We start from the raw sequence: 14,822 nt of genomic DNA, 5'->3' as shown, positions 1-14,822 counted from the left end.
TGGCGCACTGTTGCGTGAGGTTTTTAAGTATGGCTTTCGAAGTCTGTTTTTACGGGTGTGAAAACAAAGTTTAGATTAAAATCATATTTAATACACCTTAAAACCCTACCATAAAAATATCGAGCATGCCACAGTGTTGCATAGTCCCCGTTTTGTTCGAAAAAAAAGGGAGGACAAAGGTTTCCGAAAGACAAACCTGTCTGAAAACACAGACATTCATTGTCCCGGAACGCATATTTGCCATAATTAATTTCAGATAAGTATTGCAAAATATTCACAAAATTATTCTAATCTATATTAATAATTTCGTCAAGGGGTACGGTAGACTCGAACGAAATGCACATCAAATTGAAGAGCGTAAAAAATTAGTCAATCCGAGTCGACAACTTGTAGGCGGAAAATTCGGATTATCGAGTATTTTCAATATAAACTTGAATAAATTACTAATTATATAATGGCGTTGCGAAGTAAACATGTCAATCAAAGTCATCACATCAAAGTGGCGTTAGTGTCACATCATCATGTGTCACAGGTGTCACAGGTTTGCATTTCGTTCTCCATTTGACCTCTTAAGGGCCCACACACGGTACGATTCGTCGATTTTAATCAGATCGATCGTACAGACGAATCGTACCGTATATGGGGCCTTTTAGGTCTAATTTCTTTGATTATGAGACAAAGACATCATAGTTATTTGGGCAAAATAAGATTTAGGAGAAATATCTACTAGAGAAATACCGATACATAGGTTAGCTGTGAAATTACGTTGTGATAGTATTAAGGCTGGGAATATACGTCAGATTTTCGATAAGTACGACAGTCTTACACTGGCAAAAATTTTTTTCAAACATGTTATTATGAGTCTACATTTTACCCGAGCGAAGCCGGTTTTCATCTAGTTATAAATAAACCCGCGTAGCTCACCCAAATATTATGAGATTTGACATTTCGGAGACCTCACGCTGCACTAGCGCCTCTAGTGGCGAAATTATACGCGATAGCCCTCATTATTAACCTGTTGACTCCAGTGGATTTTTCGAAAAAAAAAATGTAATGTTATACTTTACATAAAATAGCTAAATTAAACATGTTTTTGCAACATTAATCCAGGTGTCACGCACCATCCAGGTGTCAGCGTCGAACCCTCTGACGGCGAGCATGACGGCGCGCGCCGTGGCCCCGGCGCCGGGCTCCGCGTGCCGGAACAGCGCCCGCAGCACGAGCTGAGCGCGCGCCGCCGCCACCGGGGAGGGGGGGGCGCCGCCCGCCACCGGGGAGGGGGGCGCGCCGCCCGCCAGGCACAGCTCCACGCAGCGCGCCAGCAGGCGCCCGCGCGGCACCGTCGACTCTGTCGCCAGCTCTGTCGTCACCAGCGCCTGGACGACACAAAACACCGTTGGTTGCCTTCTGAATGTTTCAGACACGACACGATGGATATTAGGCTGTTCCCACCAAAGATATGCGAGGAATAGTAGATTGATAACCAAGGGTGGAAAGTGACCCATTTCACCTGAGATATGTTCGAGGGGAAATGGGTAATTTCAACCGAGTTAGACATTCTACTTTTCATTTCGACTGTGAGGAAAGTAAAATAGTACAAAAAAAATGAGAATATCATTAAATTGAATTTCAGTATTCAGCCCTTTCTAGCATTCTAGCCCACTAGACTTTTTTTCTTCGTTTTAATATTTTTTAAGGCAGTCGGGTTTTTTGATTTTTTAATTTATTGTTTTATTTCACACTTTTCTGTGAAAATGGTATATTAAAACGATTATAACCTATATATTTAGAATGGGCTAATTATTAGCTTTCATTCGATACCCCACTCGATAGGTTTGAATCAAAACCATTTTTTGAAAACTTACAATTTGGCGCCAAAAATCCGCCATTTTTATTTTTCAAGAATTTCATGTACACAGTGTCACTCGCGTCATTAAGACGAATCCAATGACGTATCATTTATCAAAATCGGTTCAGCCGTTGAGTAGTTACGAGAGGACATAGGAATAGACATATATACATACATAAATACATACGCGTCAAACACATAACCCTCCTTCTTCGCAGTCGGGTAAAATGATGATTACTGACCTGTATCATGAAAGGCAGGCCGGCGCCGCGGCGCGTCGCGCAGTACTCTGCAGCTCCTGTCCACAATAACCCGTAAAAGTAACAAATTTGGAGTTGAAATAAAAAATACAAAAGGACTCCAAAAAACCAATCATATTTTTTTAGGGTTCCATAGTCAACTAGGAACCGTTATAGTTTCGCCATGTCTGTCCGTCCGTCTGTTCGCAGCTAATTTTTCGCAGAAAATTGTTTCGCCGAATATCAGTTTCCATCCAACTTTTCGCAGAATTTCATTTCGTCGAATGATCACTCGCCAACTTATTAAAATGTTTAGTTTTATTTCCCAACCTCACAGTTACCAACTGTACGTTTGGTCTGTTTGTTATAAAGTCACTTTTCAAAATGCCAACTTTCGGTTAGTACGAGTAGAATGTTTTGGTTGGCGTAGTATTCATTTCGTTTTATAATGTTTCCCAAATGTTTTATTGAATAAGGGTTTCGTTTAGTAACTATGTATTTAATATAATAAGTAATGTGGGTAAGCGCAATATTTCCGTTGTTTTTTTGTTTGTGCACTATATAATAAAGCGTTTGTGACAAACGCCCATATGACAATGTTTGACTTTTTGATACAATACGGCAATGATCACGGTATCAATCTTGTACCAAATGTGTGTGTGTTAGATTTCGAAAAACCGGCAATTACTGAGTCTTCAAAAACTCGGAATCGGAAAAATTTGAAAAAAATCAGTATGGTAGTAAGTATATCAAACTTTCAAGGAAAACTATAACGGCTAAATTTGCTTGAGAATGATATAGCAGCCCAAGGTGTAAAATATACCTAAACTTGGAAGATTCCGTATAAAATACGAAATCCTTATAAACATATTACTTGTTTTTTTCGTAATGGCTACGGAATCCTATCATGAGCGTGTCTGACACGCTCTTGGCCGGTTTTTGGGTTAGTATCAAGTGGTCAAAAACGCAAGTGGTCAACAGCATTAACTCACCTAAAAATCATTTGGGTAAATTTGCAGATAGTCGAACGAGCCGGTTGATTTCTGACGAGTTGCTTCATAGACCGATTACGTATTCGACTATCTGCAAATTTACCCAAATGATTTTTAGGCGAGTTAATGCTGTTGACAACTTGCGTTTTTGACCACTTGATACTAACCCCGGTTTTCACAAGCTATACACGGATTGCTATAAAGTTGAAATTATTTTGTTCTCGTTTCACAAACCGCCTGACCCCTCCCCGCATACGTGTGACGTAATTTGTGATGGAGGACCCTTAACGGGTATAGTTCTTACCTTCTGGTGGCGTAGGCAACAAGAAGTCCCGTTCGATGTCCGCGAACCATTGCAGCGGCAGCTGGTATAGTCGTGGGCTGCTGCATTTCCACAGCCTGCACACAAAATAACAATCATTCCTTGCCTTATGAATAAACTAGACGTTACCCGCGACTCGGTCCGCGTAGCGCTATCCCGCAAAAGCTATGCAATTCTCCGGGATAAAAACTATCCTATGTCCTCCCCCAGGACTCAAACTATCTGTATACCGATTTCTTCTAAATCGGTTCAGCGGTTTAGACGTGATGAAGTAACAAACTAACAAACAGACTTTAATTACAAACTTTCGCATTTTTATAATATTAGTGGGATGGTATAAAATAAAAAAAATGCGTGTAAACAGAGCGGCCCCCGCGTCCCCCTGGGCAGCGCGGCCCCCGCGTCCCTGGGCAGCGCGGCCCCCACGTGTCCCTGGGCAGCGCGGCCCCCGCGTCCCCCTGGGCAGCGCGGCCCCCGCGTCCCCCTGGGCAGCGCGGCCCCCGTTTCCCTGGGCAGCGCGGCCCCCACGTGTCCATGGGCAGCGCGGCCCCCACGTGTCCCTGGGCAGCGCGGCCCCCACGTGTCCCTGGGCAGCGCGGCCCCCACGTGTCCCTGGGCAGCGCGGCCCCCGTCTCCCTGGGCAGCGCGGCCCCTTGTGTACCTGGCCAGCACCGCAGTTAGCCCACGTAGGCCTGTTCGAAGGGCCCGCGGTGCCTGGCGCGCGCCAGCAGCGCGGCCAGCGCGGCCCCCACGTGTCCCTGGGCAGCGCGGCCCCCGTCTCCCTGGGCAGCGCGGCCCCTTGTGTACCTGGCCAGCACCGCAGTTAGCCCCACGTAGGCCTGTTCGAAGGCCCCGCGGTGCCTGGCGCGCGCCAGCAGCGCGGCCAGCGCGGCCCCCACGTGTCCATGGGCAGCGCGGCCCCCACGTGTCCCTGGGCAGCGCGGCCCCCACGTGTCCCTGGGCAGCGCGGCCCCCACGTGTCCCTGGGCAGCGCGGCCCCCGTCTCCCTGGGCAGCGCGGCCCCTTGTGTACCTGGCCAGCACCGCAGTTAGCCCCACGTAGGCCTGTTCGAAGGCCCCGCGGTGCCTGGCGCGCGCCAACAGCGCGGCCAGCGCGGCCCCCACGTGTCCCTGGGCAGCGCGGCCCCCGTCTCCCTGGGCAGCGCGGCCCCTTGTGTACCTGGCCAGCACCGCAGTTAGCCCCACGTAGGCCTGTTCGAAGGCCCCGCGGTGCCTGGCGCGCGCCAGCAGCGCGGCCAGCGGCGGCCCCACGTGTCCCTGGGCAGCGCGGCCCCCGTCTCCCTGGGCAGCGCGGCCCCTTGTGTACCTGGCCAGCACCGCAGTTAGCCCCACGTAGGCCTGTTCGAAGGCCCCGCGGTGCCTGGCGCGCGCCAGCAGCGCGGCCAGCGCGGCCCCCACGTGTCCATGGGCAGCGCGGCCCCACGTGTCCCTGGGCAGCGCGGCCCCACGTGTCCCTGGGCAGCGCGGCCCCCACGTGTCCCTGGGCAGCGCGGCCCCCGTCTCCCTGGGCAGCGCGGCCCCTTGTGTACCTGGCCAGCACCGCAGTTAGCCCCACGTAGGCCTGTTCGAAGGCCCTGCGGTGCCTGGCGCGCGCCAACAGCGCGGCCAGCGCGGCCCCCACGTGTCCCTGGGCAGCGCGGCCCCCGTCTCCCTGGGCAGCGCGGCCCCTTGTGTACCTGGCCAGCACCGCAGTTAGCCCCACGTAGGCCTGTTCGAAGGCCCGCGGTGCCTGGCGCGCGCCAGCAGCGCGGCCAGCGCGGCCCCCACGTGTCCCTGGCAGCGCGGCCCCCGTCTCCCTGGGCAGCGCGGCCCCTTGTGTACCTGGCCAGCACCGCAGTTAGCCCCACGTAGGCCTGTTCGAAGCCCCGCGGTGCCTGGCGCGCGCCAGCAGCGCGGCCAGCGCGGCCCCCACGTGTCCATGGCCAGCGCGGCCCCCACGTGTCCCTGGGCAGCGCGGCCCCCGTCTCCCTGGGCAGCGCGGCCCCTTGTGTACCTGGCCAGCACCGCAGTTAGCCCCACGTAGGCCTGTTCGAAGGCCCCGCGGTGCCTGGCGCGCGCCAGCAGCGCGGCCAGCGCGGCCCCCACGTGTCCCTGGGCAGCGCGGCCCCCGTCTCCCTGGGCAGCGCGGCCCCTTGTGTACCTGGCCAGCACCGCAGTTAGCCCCACGTAGGCCTGTTCGAAGGCCCCGCGGTGCCTGGCGCGCGCCAGCAGCGCGGCCAGCGCGGCCCCCACGTGTCCCTGGGCAGCGCGGCCCCCGTCTCCCTGGGCAGCGCGGCCCCTTGTGTACCTGGCCAGCACCGCAGTTAGCCCCACGTAGGCCTGTTCGAAGGCCCCGCGGTGCCTGGCGCGCGCCAGCAGCGCGGCCAGCGCGGCCCCCACGTGTCCCTGGGCAGCGCGGCCCCCGTCTCCCTGGGCAGCGCGGCCCCTTGTGTACCTGGCCAGCACCGCAGTTAGCCCCACGTAGGCCTGTTCGAAGGCCCCGCGGTGCCTGGCGCGCGCCAGCAGCGCGGCCAGCGCGGCCCCCACGTGTCCCTGGGCAGCGCGGCCCCCGTCTCCCTGGGCAGCGCGGCCCTTGTGTACCTGGCCAGCACCGCAGTTAGCCCCACGTAGGCCTGTTCGAAGGCCCCGCGGTGCCTGGCGCGCGCCAGCAGCGCGGCCAGCGCGGCCCCCACGTGTCCCTGGGCAGCGCGGCCCCCGTCTCCCTGGGCAGCGCGGCCCCTTGTGTACCTGGCCAGCACCGCAGTTAGCCCCACGTAGGCCTGTTCGAAGGCCCCGCGGTGCCTGGCGCGCGCCAGCAGCGCGGCCAGCGCGGCCCCCACGTGTCCCTGGGCAGCGCGGCCCCCGTCTCCCTGGGCAGCGCGGCCCCTTGTGTACCTGGCCAGCACCGCAGTTAGCCCCACGTAGGCCTGTTCGAAGGCCCCGCGGTGCCTGGCGCGCGCCAGCAGCGCGGCCAGCGCGGCCCCCGCCGCCTCCACCTGCGCCGCGCTCAGGGTCCACGCGGCGCCCTCGCCCTCCAGCGCCAGACGAGACACCAGCGTGCCCAGGAGCAGCGACGTCTGCGCACCAAAAACCTCTCTATCAATTATTATAAAAGCGAAAGCGTCTCTAGCCCTCTCTTTCACTATCTTTGGGTTTGCACAGTTGAGCTTGAGCTTGAATCGGCTCCTTCTGTCACGCAATATTTGTTAAAAGAATATATTACACTAGTGATCTGCCTCGGCTTAGAACGGGCAAAATTAATCCTTGTCTAAATAAATCATTTTATATTCAAGACTGCTTCAATGCCTGTAAATTACTTATTGATTTATTCAAATCGGACGTTTCATTCAAAATATATTACGAATTTAAAAATATAATTTTAACCAAAAAATGCATTTACGTCGAACAAAAAACAAAAACCAAAAACGGTTGACGCATGAGAAAATTTTCACATTGTTTGGTCATCGTTGTTATTTTTCAATAATTTAAAAATTGTGTTTTAATACTGCTAATTGTTCGTTCCCCTAATCATTTTGGCTATTCATATGGACTTTGACTTGCATTACGATTTGGATTAGTGTTATTACCTGGAATCGACGACTTGGCATTAACTGGACTTGAGTTTGCGTGTAAGTGATCATGTTTACTCACGTGACTACGCAGAAATGCATTACTATTACGGTTATGCTAGGGGGAATGCGGCGGAAGCTTCAAGGCTGTACCGGGAACATGAAAGCACAAGACCGGTCTGAGTGGAGAGCCTTGGGGGAGGCCTATGTCCAGCAGTGGACGTCATCCGGCTGACATGAAATAGAAACGCTTCATTCACCTCGCCTCGCTCCGTTCAGCTGTTTCCACTAGAGATGTGCTGTGCGAGGATAGGTAAATTCATGAAAAAATCATCCCTTGCAACACATCCTCGCACATCTCTGGTGGAAACGGAACCGCAGGCTGTCGAAGCAGCCCGAGGGCTACCATGCCGCGCCGCGCCAGTGGCCGCCGCCCTCAGGGATCTCGACAGTTGGTCAAACTGACCTCTTTGACGGAGCGCCAGGCACACATCAGCACCATCTGGGCCGTCACCGGCCGCCCGTCGTCCGAGCACGCGTCGCTACAGAAAAATATAAAAATTAGACTTATATCTTATGTGACGTTGAACTCTTGTAAATGACATGAAGTGTTGTGTTCATAAAACTAAAATTAAGCCGAATTCACACTGCGAGCGGCGCGGACTCATTAATGACTTAGTTTAACCACAGAATATATAATAGTACTAACGTACAGAATGGCCAAGCTCCGCCCCGCACCAGTTCTAGTTACCACACCCCTCAAGCGCAGATTGCAGGAAAACCGCAGGAAAGCAGTCGGGTCTCGGGTGCGCGACGCGATGTATGTCGGCCGCACGGCACTAAGTTCGGGAGCAATCATTTTGCGAAATCGTAACGGTACCATGCCTACTTCCTTTTTCTAAATAAATAATGATATCTGAAATTATCGCGATTAATTACATGAAATATAACTATCTACCGAATAATTATTTTAAGTTTGTAGTCGTCTATCTATTGTAATTGAAAATAATAATGCTTAAAATACGCAAACAGACACATTTTAAGTAGGTTTAAATAAATCAAGGATATTCTGGCAGAACCGGATAAGTGCACAATATTTATTTTTTATACGGTTTTGCTAGATAAATAAAGCAGAACACATTGAGTATGCCTATGTATGTAACTTTAAAAAAATTGCACTTATTATGTTTTGCCAGAATACCCTCGAAATAGGTAAGATTAACGATTACATTTATTTGCACATATCTAAGCCATACCTACATATGAGCACCTTTAAATGTCATTGGTAGCACTTATAGTACTATACGGTTTTGCAATAGTCAGCCCTCATATAATATGCGTGTACAGACGTCGTCGTGCCTATGTAGATTCAAGAAAGCGTATTTTGTACGGCGTGGCCGCCCTGTGGTTTAACTTAAATCGGCCAACTTCATACAGGTCCGGTGTGAGTACTTTCATACAGCAAAAAATGCTATGAAAATTCCGCTCTCTGATGACTTAGTTTAACTTAACGTATGGTCAAGGACTTCAGTTCATGAGCTACCGTGGAACCATTTCACAGTAAACGCCATAGTGACATCGCATTAATTAACAACGAAAAGCTGCCAAGAGCGCAGCCAGCGGTATCGGCAATTTTTGAAAAAAATATTAGTTTTTCTTTTACAAATATACAATTTTACTCGCAAACGTGATGAAAAACATTGTATGTCGCACGGGCGGTACTAGAATTACGAACATCGACTCATTAAAGCCCTCAGTCTACGACTTCGGGCCTCTAATACTCTCGTCCGTAATTCCTTATTTACCGCCCTTAAGACACAATGTACTATTTTCCTTTGAAAAGGTTTCATAGTGGCTCATCAAGTCATCAATTATAGTCCTTGACCGTACGTTAAACTAAGTCATTATCAGAAAGCGGAATTTTCACGTCATTTTTGACCTGTCATAGTGCCTTCTCACTTATCAACTCTACCTAAATGATGTCGATAACTATATTAAACTTTAAGTTAGATGGTCGTAAACTTATCATGTTATGTAGTGTTTTTTTTTCCGCATACAAATGGATATTTGACTGTAAAAGAAGTACATAGTTTAAAATCGGAAAATATGAAAAAAAAAACATCTATTTCTTTTATACAGACATTAATGGAATACTTGTTAACATTACAATAGAAGAATTTCAACGTGAAATTGAAAAAAAAAACTGAAATGAAATGATTAAATTAGAAATTGTTATCCATTCATGCTTGCAGGTGGTCTTGGAAGTTGATTTCTTAATCTCATTTAGTAGCAGTCGTGGCAGTGGTACAAATAAAAGAAATTGGAGCGAATGAAAAAAAAATAACAGTTTTTTCCGAAATTGAAAGGGTTTTTTTTACCAGCGATAAAGCTCAACATTTTCAGCTTTATCGCTATATATATTTTTTTATTCGACTGGATGGCAAACGAACTAGTGGGTCTCCTGATGGTACGAGATCACCGCCGCCCATAAACATCTGCAACACCAGCGGTATTGCAGATGCGTTGCCAACCTAGAGGCCTAAGGTGGGATACCCCAAGTGGCAGTTATTTCACCGGCTGTCTTACTCTTCACGCCGAAATACAACAGTGCAAGCACTGCTGCTTCACGGCAGGATTAGCGAGCAAGATGGTGGTAGCAATCCGGGCGGACCTTGCACAAGGTCCTACCACCTGCAACTCACGTCAACTACTCACGTGACCAGATTTATCGCTGGAAACGAGCGTCGAGCGACTTGCATGTGGCCGCGCCCTAATGAGTGAGCTCCGCTCGCGGTGGGAACTGGGCTCGGGCCGCAAGAGTCACCCTGCTAGTGTCGATACTCACTGGTGCGAGTCGGGCAGCAGCCCCTCGGGACTGTCGGCGCTGACGACGGGCTCCGCGCGGGCGTTGACCTGCGCGCACGCCGCTATGACGTCAGCTACCAGCTGCGACCAGCCCGCGTGGCCCGCTATGGCTCTGAAATATACAAACAACATCACGAGAGAACTATAGTACATTGTGCATTAAGGGGCGTAAGAAGGGGATTACTAACGAGAGTCTATTAAAAGCCCTCCCTAACAGACTCCTGTTAGTAATCCCCTTACGGCCCGTGATTCACACAATGCTTTTCATCACATTGCGAGGAAAAAATGCAAAAAATTGAATCGTTATTTCCTAGTAGCTAAATTTCCGTTCGCATTTTTCCCGAATGCTTTTTTACTGAATCCTATTTTCAAAATCGCGTTTTTTCCCAATTTTAATCGACACAGAAACATAGGTAGTTTTAGGTTAACGCGATAATAAGGAATTATGCATTACTTTCATACTGAAAATAAGGTTCATACAGTAAAAAAGCACACTGGGAAGAAAATCATTCGGGGGGAAAAAAAGCGAATGGAATTTTTTGCTACTAGGAAATAACGATTATGGGAAAACGATGTAACAGATCCCCTCTTTTTAGGTCGGGGCTCGAAGCGGACTCACTGAGCGTCGACGCAGCAGATGACTCGGTGGATGCAGTGCAGCAGGCCGAACATGGGCGCGTCCCTCGCCGCGGCCAGCGGGTCCCGCGCACGCGCCGTCTGCGCGCGCAGCTCGCGCACCAGCCGGGACACTACGCAGAACCAGCCGCGCATAGGATAACCCCTGTACACGACGTGCCGATGGCGTTACTATAGTGAGGTTTCAGACTTGCTTGCGATTCGCTCGTTTTGAAAATGAAATGAAAATAGTAGATTGTACAACGAGAGCACAAAACGAGCTATTTTACCCGAGTCAATATGGTGAATAGACACGTCGAGGGGGAAATGGGTTTAATGCTCGAGTTTACACTCTGCTTTTCACTTCGAGGGCGAGGGAATGAATTAGCAACAGTGGAAACAATTGTTCACTTACTATGCATATTTTATTATTCATGCATAACTATATAATTATAAATTCTCAGTTTTATTGATTTCATTGATTTTTAGTTTTATATAAATTAAAAATGTATTAAAAAAAAATAGAAGCTTCTTTGTTTGTGACTGTTACCTTGGTCTTAGACGAAGGATTTTATTTTATGCACTAAAGCATAAAAAGTCATTTTATGTCACCTAGATCCAGCAGCAGCAACTGACTTTACGAGCATGAGAAGTGAAAAAAATATATTCGAGAGCCACGCCACGTCGTCCGACGCATGTGTCTGGGACGGATTAGTTCTGACACGCGTCAAGAGTCGCCAGTACGCTCGCCGCTGATCGCACTTTCATACAAAAGTAGTAGTTTCGTTCTAATTTACAAACAACAAACTAAGCTAAGCTATTTTGATGCTTATACTCGTAATTAGTTGTCGTTCATATTTTATGTAACAAAATAAAATCACATTAATTTTAATTTTTGTATGAGAGATGGAAATTCGTTATTGTTTTTTTTCTGTTAGATTTTATTTTAACCAAACCTAATTATAAGCACCGTAATGGCTGCTCCCATTATAGTTGCAAAGTTGCGTTTTGATCTGCAGTGCTGCTTGTAAATTAGAACGCAACTACTTTTGTTTGGGGACGCGAGCGTACAGGGGACTCTATAGCTTCTACAGACTCACGCGAGAAGTCTTGCCGAGAAATTGCGCGAGAACCGAGAAGGCATCTACACTCATGCGACCTTCTCATTCGCATTCTCGTTCGTTATCCGGAATGGGCGACAGTGCAGCGGCTTTGGTTTTGTGTGCATTAGCATATTATAATCTTCAAGAATGTGATACCGTTCTCGTTCCTCGCCCGAGAAACCTTTTGAAAATACCGACACCGATCGGAGAACAGGCGAGCGCGAGAACGAGACGGCGAGAAAGCGATCACATTCACGCTTCTCGGGTGTTCTCGGGGGTTCTCGGCGTGAGTCTGTAGACGCTATTAAAGGGCGTGCGCAAGCGCGTCGCGGCGTCGGCTCCCAAATAGTGTGGCCGCGTTTAGTTTTTTTTTTTTTTTTTTTGGCTATATTTTGCGATTGAGCCAGCGTCATGTCGATTTCTCTCAATAAGAAAAAAAAAGGGAAATGAAAGAGGCAGTTGCTTATTCCTTGAATCACAAAGCAAAAATATACAGTAAAAAACTACTAACTAATGAATTGATACTATTATACAAGTAGCGCAAAAAGCATACACACACTTTAGTTATTTGACCAATCACGAGCGCGACGCAAACGTCAAACCGACCTCACGATACTAACGCCATCTAGCGATATTTCGCCTGTTGAAAAACCCCATTTAAATAACTGACAACCTGAATGGTAGGTAATGTTAGTAATTCTTTTTTTCTTCTTATTATTTTTTTTTACTGAAAATTGTGTCGGTTTTGCTTTAATTAATTAACTTGGTGTTTATGCTGGATCTAGGCGACATAAAATGACTTTTAATGCTCTAGTGCATAAAGTAAATTCTTCATCTAAGACCAAGGCAATCAAATGTCAACAGCCACAAACAAAAAATATCTATATATATTTTTTATAATTTATATAAAACTAGAACTCAATCAAATCAATCAAAAAAATCAATCAAACCTAAATATTTATACGGGTCTCCTTCGTAATCCATAATATCGTTTGTCCTGAACTCAAATGCTAACACTTTTGCCATAAACACTTTTGACATATCATACTTTTGCCATAATGATCATTTGCCATAGTTATCTTATGTCCTAATAATCATAAGCCATGATATCACATGTTCTAATACTCTAAATCCCTAATATGTTTTGTACTAATGTAATATAGTAAGACAAAACTTACGAGTTATGATATTAAAATCCATAATATTAAATGCCATAACAGAGCACTTGTTGGCAAACAGCGACTTGCGAGCCAGAAAAGTAGATTAGGTTAGAACTGAGACCCCAACAGTGACGAACCGGTACCAGAAAAGTAAGTTAAGTTTAGGTTAGAACTGCGACTCCTACAAAAACAAACTGCAGCCAGAAAAGTAGGTTAGGTTAGGTTAGAACTGCGACTCCTACGGAAACGAACCGCAGCCTGTAAAGTAGGTAAGGTTAGATTAGAACTGCGACCCCAACAGAAACGAACCGCAGCTAGAAAAGTAGGTTAGGTTAGAATTGCGGCACCTACAAAAACGAACAGCAGTCAGAAAAGTATTTTAATTTAGAATTATTCATAAAAGTGATCCATTTTTTTACAAGTCATTATTTAGTTTAACTTGTCCCGTTGTCTGTCTGTCTGTCTGTAGTCAAATCTTGCATGTTAAATTCGACCAACTTCCAGTAGACGGATTGACTTGAAATTTGGCATACTTATGTAAATCACGTGACAATACAATAATCTAGTAGTGACATCCTGGTACTCCAGTACTCCAGCCAGGATCATCTTCTCCGCAGGACGGACTCTTAAACGGTTAATAGCATGGACTTGAAATTTGGTATGCAAATGTAGTTTATGTCACAATGCAAGTACAGTCAACAAAAAGTAAAGTCAGCAAAAAAAGCTTGTATAAAAAAGGATTTTTTTATGGTTAGGTAATTTTAGTGTATTTATTATTTATGATTCAACGGTGTGCGTGAAGTTCCCAAACCAGTTTAGTACAAAAGTGATTATGTCAACCAATATTAGGACATGTGACTATTAGGACATATGATAATTAGTACTTACGAAATTAGTGCAAATAAGCATTAGGATATTCAATATTAGGACGAAAAATATTATGGCATTTACATTATGGCAAGCGTTATTATAATGGCAAAAGATAATTTTGACAAAAGTTGTTATGGATTTTGAAATTAGGACAAAAGATATTATGGATTCCAATATAGACCCATTTCCTTGCAATCGAAGTGAAAATCTGTAAAACTCGAGCATTAAACCCATTTTCCCCTCAACGTGTCTATACACCCTCGCCGTACCGGCTCGGATGGCTATATGAACGTCTCGGGTAAAATGGCTCGTTTTATACCATTGCTGTACAATCTACTATTTTGAACAAAGCCTTATTTTAAAAACAAGTGGCGGCGACTCACTCAGTGTCGGCATCGAGTGTGACGGTGTCGGCGCGGCGAAACAGCAGCAGCAGCTTGTAGGATGCCGACACGCACTCTGTGGGCTTGACGCAGCTCGCCTGCCGCACCAGACGCTCCAGGCACTCGTCGCCCGGACCTTCGATCTGGACCAACAGTTCAAAAGATTCGCTATTTTGTATCCTTGGGGGCGTTCAAGTATTACGTTTGTATTACGTACAATTTTTAAAGATTTTTCACTTTAAACTCATCTTTTAGTTTTTTTTAAAGGGTTGCCAACGATTTTTATTTAATAGATTTTGATACAAAAACAATGTTACGTAACGCGTTGTTCGAACCCCATTCCCGCCCATGTACCGCATCGTAACGTTTTACAAGACAAGACCCCCCTCCCCCCATTTGAGTTACGTAATACTTGAACACTCCCCTATATAACCTCATATAAAACCGGCCAAGAGCGTGTCGGACACGCCCAAGATAGGGTTCCGTAGCCATTACGAAAAAAATCAAGTAATATTAAGTGCGTTATAACACAATTAAAACACTTACTAGTCTTAAAATCTATTACCAGAAAAAGAGCGTATCTTCACGGCACTTACGTCCTTTTGTTGAGAAGCGCAGTTCCATATTTTTGCCTCTTATTTGGACAAACGGTTTAAAAGATAGAGGGGGAGGGGGACACCATTTTTGCTACTTTGGGATATACATCCTATGTTTTCGAGTAAAGTGCCTGTGACATACGGAAGTTCCCAATCCGCACTGGGCCCGCGTGGGAACTACTGCCCAAGCCCTCTCATTCTGAGGAGAGGAGGCCCAGCAGTGAGGATGATGATACGGACGGACGGACGGACAGACAGAC

The 14,822-nt window shown here is 47.4% G+C and overlaps 1 protein-coding gene across 1 annotated transcript in view; it reads right to left on the bottom strand.

Moving 5' to 3' along the window:
- The window catches only part of THADA (Thyroid adenoma-associated protein homolog), a 63,124-nt gene that overhangs the window by 27,246 nt on the left and 21,056 nt on the right, over positions 1 to 14,822 (bottom strand). Inside the window, exons 15-24 of the mRNA XM_074090499.1 lie at positions 13,967 to 14,109; positions 10,455 to 10,616; positions 9,816 to 9,947; positions 7,437 to 7,512; positions 6,035 to 6,478; positions 5,120 to 6,002; positions 4,210 to 4,951; positions 3,385 to 3,479; positions 2,092 to 2,147; positions 1,122 to 1,376 (exon numbers count right to left, since the gene is read on the bottom strand). Of these exons, the coding sequence (XP_073946600.1) occupies positions 1,122 to 1,376; positions 2,092 to 2,147; positions 3,385 to 3,479; positions 4,210 to 4,951; positions 5,120 to 6,002; positions 6,035 to 6,478; positions 7,437 to 7,512; positions 9,816 to 9,947; positions 10,455 to 10,616; positions 13,967 to 14,109 (2,988 nt within the window). The remainder of the gene's footprint in view (positions 1 to 1,121; positions 1,377 to 2,091; positions 2,148 to 3,384; positions 3,480 to 4,209; positions 4,952 to 5,119; positions 6,003 to 6,034; positions 6,479 to 7,436; positions 7,513 to 9,815; positions 9,948 to 10,454; positions 10,617 to 13,966; positions 14,110 to 14,822) is intronic.

Source organism: Choristoneura fumiferana, chromosome 7 (genome assembly GCF_025370935.1).
Source record: "Choristoneura fumiferana chromosome 7, NRCan_CFum_1, whole genome shotgun sequence".
Classification (NCBI taxonomy): domain Eukaryota; kingdom Metazoa; phylum Arthropoda; class Insecta; order Lepidoptera; family Tortricidae; genus Choristoneura; species Choristoneura fumiferana.
This window is presented reverse-complemented; position numbering and strand designations above follow the sequence as displayed.